The sequence below is a fragment of the Malaclemys terrapin genome, chromosome 14 (assembly GCF_027887155.1).
Source record: "Malaclemys terrapin pileata isolate rMalTer1 chromosome 14, rMalTer1.hap1, whole genome shotgun sequence".
In the NCBI taxonomy this organism is placed as follows: domain Eukaryota; kingdom Metazoa; phylum Chordata; order Testudines; family Emydidae; genus Malaclemys; species Malaclemys terrapin.
Genome location: NC_071518.1, coordinates 40,937,662 through 40,951,849, shown reverse-complemented (window position 1 = coordinate 40,951,849; position 14,188 = coordinate 40,937,662). Strand labels below are relative to the sequence as shown.

General features: G+C 51.6%; 1 protein-coding gene across 1 annotated transcript in view; it reads left to right on the top strand.

Moving 5' to 3' along the window:
- The window catches only part of HYDIN (HYDIN axonemal central pair apparatus protein), a 376,996-nt gene that overhangs the window by 335,803 nt on the left and 27,005 nt on the right, over positions 1-14,188 (top strand). The window contains exons 69-73 of the mRNA XM_054049428.1: positions 535-747; positions 1,349-1,487; positions 4,383-4,548; positions 6,788-6,935; positions 12,561-12,768. Of these exons, the coding sequence (XP_053905403.1) occupies positions 535-747; positions 1,349-1,487; positions 4,383-4,548; positions 6,788-6,935; positions 12,561-12,768 (874 nt within the window). The remainder of the gene's footprint in view (positions 1-534; positions 748-1,348; positions 1,488-4,382; positions 4,549-6,787; positions 6,936-12,560; positions 12,769-14,188) is intronic.

Below are 14,188 nucleotides of genomic sequence, written 5' to 3'. Positions count from 1 at the left end.
CCTGCAAAGATGCTCTTCCCTCTCTTCTTTAGGTGGATTCCATCTCTTCCTAGCAATCCTTCTTCTTGGGAACCTGAGAAAACTCACTTTAAAAAAAATGTTGAAAAGGGGGTTGGGTACAAGTAGGATTCCGCCTTTCAGAGATGGAGGGTAAGTAATTCACAGTCCTCCCACAGCCCCTTTGCCTGGCTTGTACCATTCTGGTGAAGTTACTAATTTACCTTGGGTATGGGAAACCACCTAAGCCCCAAGAGGTTGGATCACTAGTACTGGCTTTTGGATGAGTATGGAAACTTAGCGAGGGCTTAGCCATGTTGAGTCACCAGCACGACCTCCAGTGTGCTTATCAGTAAAGGTGCCACTTTTCTCCCACGGAGGAATTACTATTCATGTGTCTCCTTTACTGCCTCATCACCACAGAGTGAGCTTCCATTTGATTCACTGCTGAGAGAGAGGACGTGAAAGCTGTGTACAGCAAAGCCATAAAGCTGCCCCGCTGCCTTTGATAACACTGACTGGTCCATTTCTTCTCAGTATCCCCAACCTGAAGCCCAACCACGAAGGCCCTGTAGTGGCTGTGAAGGGGAGAAGCCTCCTGCCATACTGCCATTTCGAGCTGGAGGACTCTGACTACCTCACCGCAAACAGGCGCAACCCAGAGCTGCGAGGGCCCTGGGGGGCTGCGCTGGATCCCAACACCAGGGTGATTGAGTTTGCATCCGTCGGAGTGCACACTCGGAACCGCAGGTGGGCGTGGAGAAGGCTTCGCTTGCTGACTGCTGGCTAGTCACAACAACTCAGCCAGAGACCAGTCTTCTAAACTCCTTGTGGCACAGCTGCACTTGGGGCTCTGGGCAGACAGGAGCAACATAGACTAGCCATCTTTGCTGCCACCATCCGGTCCTGCAACAAACGTAGATGACACCTATGGGCTGGGGACCAGCCAGTATAACTCTGCTCTCTCTCCACGGGATTGGCCTCTTTTTTGACTCTTTGAATACTTGATAGGGTCAGCGAAGGAAATAACCCCTCTAGAGAGCTCTAAAGAGCCTTGTTGTGCTGGATTTTACCCTCACCACTCTGGTGCTAGGGTTTGCATGGGGCTGACCTCAGTATCTGTTTACAGAGGATAAAGGTAGCCAGCCAGCCCAGAGGGCTGTGGGGACTCCAGAACCGGTAATGGGATGGAGCTGTCATGCCCATAGCAGTGGAGGTAGATGGGGTGTGCCAAGGAATCCTCCCTTGGAGGAGCTGGCAGAGCCCGGTGTCTGCTGAGCAGCCAAGCCACTAGCTCCCAGAGCTGTTCACTGTTCCCTTTCTAATGGCAATTTCTGTTTGTTGTGGCCAGGACCTTCATGCTTGTGAACCCCACCAATTCCACCTACTCCTTCCAGTGGGCCTGTGAACAGCCAGAAGACTTGCGAGAACAGTCTGTCTTCAGCTGTCTGACAGAAATGGGCCAGATCCGGCCTGAGAAGAAGGCCGAGGTAGGAGGGAGGCTGACGCAGGTGTCTCGTCTAGTGGTGTACAGGTCTCACTGTGTACAATACTGCTCTAATTGTAATGCATAGCTCTTACATGGCACTTTGTTTTCAAGCACTTGAAAGAGCTGAGCTTATTTCAATCCTGCAGTTGGTGGTGCCAACTTGCATCACCACCACCTGAGGCGAGAGCATGGGGAGGGACTGGCAGAGGAAGGGCAGCTTTAAATGCGATCTGGGTTGCCACTGGTGCCCCACAGATGGGGAGTGCCCCGAGATTAATGGAATCAGCACGTCTCCTGCCCACTCACTGGCCAGCCTTGCCCATTTCGTAGGCTGTGCCAGCCTGCTCTAGCTCCGTTGGCTAAGCAGGGACTACGGGCAGCTTGTTCCCCGGCAACACCTCAGTACAGGCAGCCTTCTGAACCCACCCGGGCTATGCGGGCAGGTGGGGGCCTGTCTCAGTAATAGCTAGTTCTCACAAGCTGACGTAGGGGAGTAAGAAAATGAAATGGGCAGGTGGGTGAGGGTAAGGAAGGAGGTTTCTCCGAGAGCAGAAATGAATAGGGACCCAGAGACAAAGCCCGGAGCCCGGGGATTGGATGACCCAGCTGAGCAGTGTTGGGATACAGAGTCTTTCCGCTATAGCCCCCGGTTTGAATCTCTCGAAAGCCGTTAGGGGCTGCCTGTTGTCTGGGTGACAGCAAGCTGTCTAGTGGCCAATGTGAAGCAGATTGTCTCACTTCAGATTCTTGTGATTAGCCAAATCACATGTCTGCTATAGCAAACTGGCACAGTGCCATCCCAGTCCCGCCCAGGAGGTTGTGTGTTAAGCAGGAATGGAAGCTGCCCTCTGACCCATTCCGGTAGCTGCCATGGTCAGAAGTGAGAACATTTTGGAGGGGAAGTTTGCTCTCCCCTATTTTGTGGCTAACTAGAGGGCTCCAGTCTGCATGACAGCCGACTATTGGAGACAGGATGCTGCAGCTACAGTCGGGAGTGTGGGTATCTCTCCTCATGAGCAATAGCCATGTCCGAGGGTGAGGGAAGACTGAATGAGGGAAGGGAACCATAGTGGTGGGAGGACAGAGAAGCGCCTGCTTGTAGCGGTGCGGGACTCACCGGCGCAGCGCCTCCTGCTGGTTATCCTGGGAATTAGCTCAATTTCAGCCTGGAGCGCCCTCTGCTGGCCGGTGGCTCACCTGCCTCAGGCCCCGTGTCCTGCCCAGACCCCAGTGCCTTTACCTCTGGGTTCTGCTCCTGCAGTACCTCCGCTCTGGGTCTCCCCTCCCAGGGGAACCCCCAACCCTCTCACCCACCTTGCCTCAGTGGCTGCTGCCAGTCGTCATCTAGCCCCCGCTCACTGGGGCAGATTGCAGTCTGTAAAGGCCACTCATCGGCAAGGGGGTTGGACTCTGTCTATCTCTGGGCTGCCCTTCTGCAATCCCAGTACCTGCTCTGGCCTTTAGCAAGGCCTGCAGCCTGGGGGTTTGCCAGGCTGGAGCTCCCCAGCTCCTCTGGCCTTTCCCCAGCCCTGCTCTACTCCCAGTACCCTGATCTCCCAGCAGCCAGGTCCTCCCCTCTCCAGAGCAAGAGTGAGACTCCTCCAGCTCCTGACCCCCAGCCCTCTTCTAAGGGCCAGCTGGGCCTGGATTGAGCTGGCACAGCTATGGTCAGCCACTCCCTCAGCTGCTCTCACTGCTTTCAATCCCTGTTCTGCAGGAGTGGGGCAGCGCCCCACTACACTGCTCCACGTCTTTCTTTGGTCAACCTGCACAGGCTGGAAGTCAGCACAGAATCTGGCCCATTGTCTAAGTGTTCTCTGCTAAAACCATCTTTGGGCATCTCCTTTTGCACTTGGCACAATCCTGCACCAGGAAATTCTTGAATGGAAGGGAAGAGTTTTGTCTACATAGGGACACTCAAGAAAGTTAATCTGCATTAACTAAAGCTATGAATTTAAAGTGGATTAATTAAATTACATTAAACTCCTGTGTGGACACTCCTGTTCAGAATTAGAGTGGCCTTAATTGGATGATGATTATATCACTTCAGTGAATTAAGATAAATTGAATTAAGGCCACTTTAATTCTGAATAAGAGTGTCCACAAAGGAGTTTAATATAGTTTAACTAATCCACTTTAAAAATTATTTGGATTAAGTTTCCTGAGTGCGCCTATGTAGAGAAGCCCTAAGTGTGTCTCACTCACTGTGGGGATTAGCTGGCCACCTGCTCCTTCACTCCAGAGCAGGTGTTCTGTTCTCTTGACCTTGGAGTTATGTACTCCTGCTTTTTTTTTTTTTTTTTTTTTTTTGGCACACCTAAGCCTGAGCATCTGAGAAAGTCAAAGCAAAATCAATATGACCCAATCCTGCAGCTCCGTTTACTTATGAGAGATGTCTGCCTTGGTAGGTGTGCTGCTGGCTAGTTTGTGCAACTGCCTGAGCTCACAAGCAGCTTGCAGTTCCCAGGAAAGCTAGCAGGCATTCACTCCTCACTGAGGCAATGGGTTGCACAAGATCTCAAAGGGATGAGAAACCCTTTGTAGTGTGCCCGTAGAGCAAGAAAATGGGGCTGTCACGCCATAAGAAGATGACCTTGCTGATCAACCCCTATGTATGAGTAACCCGGCCTACGCAGCCGGACTGTGAATTCCTCTGGTGGCTAGTCCATGTGTATGAGTCTGCTACAGCCTTGGAGCTGTGGAAGCAGGATTCTTCAGCATAGGCTGCAGAGGCTCTTCAAGTCAGTTATTCCCTGTGATCTAGCTACTAGGTGGAGACCGAGAGCCCCGTACGGTATTACACCTGTCCCATTCCCGATCCAAGTCTGGTGTATCACCCATTTCACCACCACTCCACGGATAGTCACCTGATTTAATTTGTCTCCTCTTCCCTCAGGTCACGTTTGAATTCATCCCGCAGCACCTGGGTACCACAGAATCGTTTTGGACCTTTACAATCCCTGAACAGAACATCTCAGTCCCATTCCTGTTGGTGGGCAACACCACCGACCCCTCAGTATCGCTGGACAGATCCCACCTGAACTATTTCTCTCTGTTAGTCGGTAAGGACAGACTCTGTGTCCCGCACTATGGGAGCCTGTGATTGCTGCTACCTTCCACTTTTCTCTCCATTCAAAAATGTAATGTTCTATAGTTACTGTTGATCCTAGTTCTGTTATTTAACATTAAAAAACTAGAGGCTGAAAGTGGAAAAGAGCACTTCAAAGGAGAAAGACAATTTCTGTCCATCTCTCTTGGGGTTTATATTGCTGCCCATCACCTTAGTATCTGAGCACCTTCCATGTAAAACAATAGCAATGTTCAGCAGCAGTCAAAGAAGCTAATGTCAGGAGCCCTTAGGAATGGGATAGATAATAAGACAGAAAATGTCATAATGCCACTCTATAAATCCATGATACTCCCACAACTTGAATACTGCATGCAGTTCTGGTTGCCCAGTTTCAAAAAAGATATATTAGAATTGGAAAAGGTCCAGAGAAAGGCAACAAAAATGATTAGGGGTACGGAACAGCTTCCATATGAGGAGAAATTTAAAAGACTAGGACTTTTCAGCTTAGAAAATAGACAACTAAGAGGGAGGGATCTGATAGAGGTCTATAAAATCATGAATGGTGTGGAGGAAGGGAATGTTATTTACCCCTTCACATAACACAAGCACCCAGGGTCACCCAATGAAATTAACATGCAGCAAGTTTAAAACAAACAAAAGGAAGTACTTCACACAATGCACAGTCAACCTCTGGAACTCATTGCCAGGGGATGTTGCAAAGGCCACAAGTGTAACTGGGTGCAGCAGAGAATTAGATAAGAATTAGATAGATAGGTCCATCAGTGCCAGGGATGCCACTCCATGCTCAGGGTGTCCCTAAACCTCTGACTACCAGAAGCTGGGACTGGACAAGAGGGGATAGATCACTCAATAATTGCCCTGTTCTCTTTGTTCCCTCTGAAGCATCTGGTACCAACCACTGTCACAAGACAGAATCCTGGGCTAGATAAACCATTGGTCTGACCCAGTGTGGCCGCTCTTACGTTCTTAATAGCAAAGATCCTAATTGATTTCATGCAACGTCTGGCATTTCTCCCTTTTCAGGCTCAGAACTCTGCATGGGGCAGTGTTGGTTTTTTTGTTTGTTGTTTGAAGATTTTATTAATGTATTTATTGTTGGTTGGTTGGTAGGGGTTTAAGGGTAGAAGGGGTGTCAGATTTCAAATTTCTCAAGCAAAGCTGCTTATTAGTGGTGAGTGAGATATAGCAACTGGGGAAGATGGGGAGGGTGGAGTGAAGAGTGGGTTAAAGAAAAGATTTCCGATGTGTTGTCAGCTGAATCCGTCCATCCATTCATCCACCAGTACAGTATGTGAATGTGTGTCAAGGGGTTGGTCCCATGTAAAGGTTTCATTGGTTCATGCCTGGTGTGGGGACATTCGTGAGCGATTTCCATTGGTAACCCCAGATGAGTGCCTGCAAGACCCATGTCATGCCAGATGCTCTATCCGGCATTCGTGCATTTTAGAGGAAAGCTGCTTTTGCAAAATGTTTAGAGTTTTGGACATTTTTGTCAGGGCTATTTTACCCATCCCATCTCCTTGTGCGTTAAATGTAATCAAGCTCTGCTGTCAGACTGGGATGGGACGTCTACACTGCAGCTGGGAGGGAGCCTCACAGCCCAGGGAGACAGATACATGTGAGCTCCACTTGAGCTAGAGTGCTAGAAATAGCAGTGTGGACGCTGTGGCTCCGGTGGAGACTGGGGCTGGCCCCCCACGCTCAGACCAGGGGCTGGGCAAGCTGGAGGGCCTGAGCTGCTTCCCAAGCTGCAATGCTAGCTTGGGCTCTCTCAGTTCCAGCATAGACATACCCTTAGTCCCTGGCTATGCACAACCGGGTCTGGTCCATGACTGGGGCTCCTAGGTACTACCCCAATACAAAATACCAATAATTATACTGATGAGGGTACCGAATTGTGGGTTAGCTCGGATGCTGTATTTCTCATGCGCAGCTCAATGATAGACAGCCATGTTGTTCACTAGCATCCCTAGTAATTCCCTCCGCCTGTATAGAAGTTTAATTTATTTTACATTCTGCATTAACTATGCTTCTCCAGCAGGGGGAGCTTTTTTGCCTTGTCCTTTCCACCTGCAGCACATCTTGCCTAGTAAAAAAGACTTGGACAAGCCATGCACTTTTCTATGAGATAGATGAGTGGTGGCTGATTCCATGCCAACCTGCCAGGAGAACTAAAGGTTTGCTGTCTCCTTCCTGTGTTTCCTCCAAAGGACATGAGGCCCACAAGACGGTTCACATGATTAACAACGAGAATGAGACCTTCAGCTTTGCTTTCAGAGACTGCTCGCGCTATTCAGAGGGACACATTAACTACCTAACAGTGCAGCCCATGGAGGGCTGCATTCCACCTCTTTCCAGGTAAAGGGACAGAGAATGTCTAGGGCTCACAGGGTTAGATTGTGGCTCCCAAGCACAGTGCTGTGTTATCTGCATTGTTAGATTCCTTCCACGTTGTACAGTGGTTTCACCTCACGGCATCAGCACTTACCCAGCCAGCTCTCAGTGGGACACGCTGTCAGTCTCCCCGTTTGCATTCAGGGTCAGATCTGCTGCCTTTAGTGATGCCTTTAGAGATTGCTGCTGTTTTTTACTCCTGTTACCCCCAGAGCTGTGCTGGCTTTAGGCTATCTACACTGGAGCTAGAGGTGTAATTTCCAGCTCCATTAGAGATTCCCACCTAGCTCTGATCAAGCTAGTGCACTAAAAATGCACTGCCTGGGTGGTTGGATGGGATAGCCACCCAAGCACCCGAAAGCCTATTTACCTATGTGGCAACTAGCCCGTCGTGCTGCCCATGCGGCGGAGACGCTGCTATTTTTAGCAGTTTAGCTCAGTCAGAGCTAGCACAGCTATGTCTACTCAAGCTGGCAGTTACATCTCCAGTTCCAGTGCTGTAACACACAGCTGGAGATACCCAGAGCTGTGAGCCACTCTGCAAGAGTGAGCTTTGCTGGAGAGCAGACAGTCAGCTCCTTGCCACACCAGCCTGTCCCCATCACCAGCAAACTCCTCCAGGCTCTCCCAGCCCAGACAGAGATCAGAGGGGTAGTCACGTTAGTCTGGATCCACAAAAACAACGAGGAGTCCGGTGGCACCTTAAAGACTAACAGATTTATTTGGGCATAAGCTTTGGTGGGTAAAAACCCCACTTCTTCGGATGCAGCCAGACCAGACCAGACCTCGCCCAGCAGGTAACAGTCAGCGAACACCAGCCCTCGAGCCCATCAGAGATGGTTCTCTGCGATGCACAGCCCCTACCACTGTACATGCACAGAAGATACTAAGTTTGCAGCTCTATCAGAGTCATCACATTACAGCTTATTTACAGGAGTAAATGCACCTTTCCCTTCAAACCCAGCACGGAGTTGGTTTATATGAAAAATAAAACAAGTTTATTAACAAAAGGCTATAGGTTAAGTGATACCAAGTAGAAGGAATAAAGGTAGAAAGAGTTACAAACAGACAGAAGTACAAATGCCCTTTCTAATGGCTAACTCCTAACTGAACAAGCTACAGCCTTTCTACAAGGTACTTTCCTCACCCGTCTTCTTTTCCCAGCAATGGCCGGCTTGCTTTCAGCGATGTTCCCTGCAGAGTCCAAGGTTCTCCTTGTCTCCTCAGGTGAAGGATGATCCAGAGTCTCTGTGTGTTCTTAGGTCCCAATCTGCCTTTGTTACAAGGATCAAACTGATCCCCTGAGGTTCAGTCTCCCATCTACTCTGGGGGTTGACTCCATCTTGATTAATGTGTCCCCTGGTGTGTTCCAGTGACACGTCCTGCTGCAGTTTTACAGTGTAAGGCCATGTCTACACAAGCACTTGTCAGCAAAACGTTGGTCGCTCAGGAGTGTGAAAAAACACACCCCTAAGTTTTGCTGGTATAAGCGCTCGTGTGCACAGTGCTGTGTCGGCAGGACGCGCTCTACCACTGCTCGTTACACTGCTTTTATTATGTTGACGGGAGAGCTCTCTCCCCTTTGCTTATGTAACTGCGTTATGTCATCTTACAACAGCACGGCTGTATTGGTACAATGTAGACATGACCTTCATGTTCTCTTCCTGCACTGTGATCTCCGATGCAAATGAATAGCCCATTGAATTTGGCCACACCTGCTTTGAGATGTTAGCCTCTTTCCTTTGTCTTGAGAAAACCTGTTTAGCAACTCTCCCTGATGTGCCTGGTGTGACAAAGTTCCTCCTCTATCTTGGTGGGTCCTGCGCTTATTGGTGGATTTTCTTGCCTCGGAGATTCACCATGTGGGTTGGGGAACAACCCAGAGACCTTCCCCTCTGGAAGAACCCACAGTCCAGGTCAATTGGGAGGTTTGGGGGAACCTGGGCTCGCCCTCTACTCCGGGTTCCAGCCCAGGGCCCTGTGGACTGCAGCTGTCTATAGTGCCTCCTGTAACAGCTGCATGACAGCTACAACTCCCTGGGCTACTTCCCCATGGCCTCCTCCAAACACCTTCCTTAGTCTCACCACAGGACCTTCCTCCTGGTGTCTGATAACGCTTGTGCTCCTCAGTCCTCCAGCAGCACACCCTCTCACTCTCAGCTCCTTGCACCTCTTGCTCCCAGCTCCTCACACTCACACCACAAACTGAAGTGAGCTCCTTTTTAAAGCCCAAGTGCCCTGATTAGCCTGCCTTAATTGATTCTAGCAGCTTCTTCTTAATTGGCTCCAAGTGTCCTAATTAGCCTGCCTGCCTTAACTGGTTCTAGCAGGTTCCTGATTCCTCCAGTGCAGCCCCTGCTCTCATCACTCAGGGAACAGAAAACTACTCATCCAGTGACCAGTATATTTGCCCTCTACCAGACTCCTGTACCCCACTGGTCTGGGTCTGTCACATTGGTTAAAACACCTTTTAGTTACCGACTTTAAACCTTAATTTCAGCGAGTAGTCACAATTCCACACACTGCATTGTCACATGCATTTTACAATGATAGTACTGACCACCATGCTACCTCACTAGGCGTACTTTGTACCAATATCATTGCAGGAGTGTGTGGGGTGTGAACACGGGGGCCTAGGGTCCCAAGTCTAGACAAGCTGGAGTCTCTTCCTTGTCTCCCTTCCAGCTACAAGGCCATTCAGTCATTTACACCTGTGCACGCCCATTGAAAGCAGCAGGGCTGCCCAGGTAGCACTGAGGACATCCTTTGAATTCAGTGGGACTGTACAGGTGTTACCAAGGCCATAATTTGGCCTGCAAAAGCTTATTTCTGGTGATGATACATGAGAAGGACAGATCCTAGCTTGAGGCAAGGCTGAGTTTGCCAGGTTGCCAGTCAGAAAACACATCTCCTGGCTTGTAAACCAAGCATGTGATCTGGAAATGACTGAGGGATGATAAAAATGGAGCCACTGAGCCTGGTGACATTTCTGCAGAGTCACTTTCCAGAGCAGAACCACGCTTCAAGAGCTGCATGGTTCTTTGAAGTCACTGCAAGGCACTCACGCTTGTAGCTGCCTGATTTTTAATCTCCCTTTTAGATGTGTTGTCTTCTAACTTTCTGAGCATGTGACACATTGAAAAAGGAAAGAACGCTCAGTCTCCGTGTTCCCTTTTGTTTCCATCACTTCCCTGGCTCGCCACTGCCATGGCAGTACCATGGGGAAATAGTCTACCTGTGAACTCCTATTGGTTTAAATGAAGTTGTTCTTGTTTTTAAGAACAGTGTATTGATCTGCACTTTCCTCAGAGCCTTCTGCTGACCTGTAAGGAAGGCATGTGGGTGTCCTGACCTTTGATCTCATTTGATCCTGGCCCTTAGACATTGACTGCCTCCTGTGAGGGTCTGAACTCCCATCAAAGTCAATGGGAGTTGAGAGTCCTCATCAATCCCCAGGAGCTATCTATTGTGACATAGCAGGGTACAATCCAGACCAATGAATAGCTGTGTCACCCCTGCCATCTAACCTGGGGTGCCCTTCACAGCGCCTTGCTGCGGTTTGCCCCCAGCATGCCAGTCACTCCCAGCTACGTCTGTGTGTGTGTTGCAGCCAGCCAGCCCCGCCTTGGCCCTTACCAGCCTTAAAAATTACCACAGGGTGACCCCAGCACACTCCCAGTCCTAGATTTTCCCCAGAAATGTTTGTCCTGTACGGCCCAGCCCTCCCCTGGACAGTGCAATTATACTGAGTCTGTTATTCCCTTAAGGGAATAATATGCACACAACTTGTTACCCCTAATGGAGTTTCCCAGGCACTTCAATTTAACATACTGCATTCGATAAAATACTAAAACAAGTTTATTAATTAGAAAGCGGGAGATTTTAAGTGAGTCCAAGCAACGAGGCATAAAAGTCAGAAATGGTTGCAAAAAATAAAGATAAAACACTTGTTAATGCCTAACCTATGCAGGGCCGGCTTTAGGCCAATTCAGCCGATTCGGCTGAATTGGGCCCTGCGCTAAGAGGGCCCCGCGCCACAGCTCTCCACCCCACCCCCAGCTCACTTCCCTGTCCTCCCCTCCCCTGCACGCTCCTCCCCCGCCCCTGCTTCCCACGAATCAGAGGTTCGCGGGAAGTCTGGAAAGAAGCAGGGGTGGGCAGGCAGCACCTGGTAAGCTGAGTCAGGGGTGTGGGAGGGGGACGTGAGAAGCGCTCCGGGGAGGCGCGGCCCAGTCCGGCCCCGGCCGAGCACCTCCGGCCCCAGCAGCTCCGGCCCCGGGGCGCCGGCCCCAGTTCTGGCCAAGCACGCCGTCCCGGCCCGCTCGTCTCGGCTCCGTCCCGGCCCCCGCGTCTCGGCTCGGGTCCGGCCCAGGCCCCGCAGCTCGGCTCGGCTCCGGCCCGGTTCCCTCAGCTCGGGCGGGGCCCGGCCCCCCCAACTCAGCTCAGGCCCGGCCCCTCGGCTCAGCCCGGGCCTGGCCCGAGCCTCCGGCCCCCCGGCTCGGGTTCGCTCAAGCCCGGCTCCCCGGCTCAGCTCCAGCCCGGCCCCGGGTGAGCGGCTCCAGGCCAGACCCAAGCCCCACGACCCCGGCTGGAGCTCCGGCCGGAGCGCAGCCCGATTCCTGGGGGCGGGGCTTGCGGCAAGCCACGCCCCCAGGAATTGGGCCCCGCTCTTGCTAAAGCTGACCCTGAACCTATGGATTCAAGCAGAGTTCCTCACCACCTGCTCCAGCTGATGACTGACCAAACTCTCAGTCAGGATTCCTCCCCCAGAGTCCAACGCTTGCTTCCTTTGTCTCTTCAGATGCAGTGAATGCAATAGACAGTGAGAGAGCGATGGGTGCCTTGCGGGGTTTGATTCTCCTGTTTATAGTGTCAGTCCCCCTCTTGAAAAACATTTCCAGCTGAGACCAGGAGCCAGAGAGTCTATCTAGACAGATGTTCCCTGCTGGTTTTTTCATCTGTTTGAACTTCTTTTGTCTCCCCTTCCTGCTTGATGACTCTGTTTACTGCTCAAATGCAAATTCAGACAAGCCCACATTCCTCTGTTTAGGACCGACCTGTTTGCCAGCATCTGTGTGGGCAGGGCTGTGGGGTTTGGAAGGTGTATTAATAACACCGTACAGGTGAATCTTATCACATCACATACAATGTTTCTGCACATAATTTACCAAGACAATCCTGACCAGCAAATTATGAGTTTGCCAGTGATACCTCACAAGGCATACATTGTACAAAGATGATTACGCTAGTGTGGAGGCTGTGAATATAGGGGAATATTCTTCCACACCTGTCTTAGGTATCTATCTGGCCCCATTACCATCATACCTGAGCACCTCAAAACCCTTCACGTGTTTATCCTTCACACACCCTGGTGAGGCAAGGCAGGGCTCTTATCCCTGTTTTACAGATGGGGAGCTGAAGCAGAGAAAGACTAAATCACTTGCCCCAGGTCACCCTGGGACAGAGCACGGACTTAAACTCACTTTCCCTGAGTCCCACGCTAGTGCCCCAACCATAGGGCCATTCTTCCTCGCTTGCTTACAACCTCTAGTGCAATAGAGTTCCAAGAGCCAGTGTTCATCTCCCCAGGCTTCCTGTTACCATCCTCTTCACACCAACGTTGGAGGGGGAGGTGAACTTTAACCTCATCTGCGATGTCAAGAGAAAGACCCAGCCGCTCTCCTTAAACGTCAAAGCCATTGGCTACAGCATGAACGTGTGCGTCAGGTACGAAGAAAACGACAGCTCGTTCACTGAGCTGAGTCTGCAGGAGAGCAACAGCATCAACTTTGAGGAGGTGAGAGGGTGAAGACTGGGTGGGGGGGGCGGAGAGGGTGAAAAGCGCCCAGACAGCTGCAGCCCTCACCATGCTATGGCGCTTTGTGAGATCGTCTCAGGAGAACGCAGCTGTGGGGCAGTAAAAACAGGCCCGCCAGGCAGAGCGCCCACCCTGCCCATCGCTTCTGGGGCTGGTGGAATTGTCCTTGCCACGCCTTGCTGAGACAGCTGTCAGTGAGTTTGCTCTTGGTGTGCAGACCTTCCCAGCTAACCCCACACCCAATGGTCACTTCCAGCCAACTTGCTTTGTCTTGCCTTAGACTCATCAATTTAAAGCCAGATGGGACCATTATTGTCATCTAGTCAGACCTCAATCTACCATTTTGACTGTAAGCTCCTAGAGGCAAAGGCCCACTGTCCATGTGTTCTCTGCACGCTTGTGGCGCTATATCTTGCTCCCACTCTTGTGAAATACTGCATGGCACCTGCTTCGCTGTGACGCTGGCAACTCCAAAGTTCCCTACCAAGCATCCCTAGCATGAAAAGTGATCCTGCTGCAGCGAGAAAGGACTCTATAAAATAGGGTTACCATTCGTCCGGATTTACCCGGACATGTCCTCCTTTTTGTGCTAAAAATAGCGTCCAGGGGGAATTTGTAAAGCACTCACAATGTCCGGGATTTCCCCCTCCCCCGGCACAGCAGAGCGAGCGGCTGGGAGGGCTGCAGGAAAGTCCCGGGCTGGACTCCGGAGCAGCTGGAGAGGAGCTCCGCCCTGCATTCTGAGCAAGTGTCTCAGCACAAAGTGCAGCCCTCCCCTTTTGCAACTGGGAGCGGTTTCTGCCATGCAGCGTAGCAAAACGGGAGCGAGAGCACTTTGTGCTGATACAAGGGCAGCTCTCCCCTGCAACCCGGTCCGGACCAGAGACCGGGTTTTGTTGTGCAGGGCCAGGGACCGGGTTTTGTTGTGCTGGGGAGCTCAGCCACGTGTCCGGCTCGCACAGAGCCCAACACCCTGTTCTGAGCAGCAGGGTAAGGGGGGGCAGGAGAAGGGGCAGGGAGGTTCTGGAGGGGGCAGTCAAGAAACGGGGGGGGGGCTTTTTGGGGGGAGTGGAGAAAGTTTTGGGCAGTCAGGGTACAGGTAGGGGGTAGGGTCCTGGTGGGCAGTTGGGGGGGGGGTCTTAGGAGGGGGCAGTTAGGGGACAAGGAACAGGGAGTCTTAGGTAGGGGGTGGGGTTCTGGAGGGAAGTTAGGAGCAGGGGTCCCAAGGGGGCAGTCAGGGGACAAGGAGCGGGGGGTAGGGGGCTGGGAGTTCTGGGGGGGAGCTGTCAGGGGGCAGGAGTGGGGAGAGGGATCGGAGCAGTCAGGGGACAGGGAGCAGAGGGGTTTAGATGGGTTGGGAGTTCTGGGGGGGGCTGTCAGGGGGCAGGAGTGCGGAGAG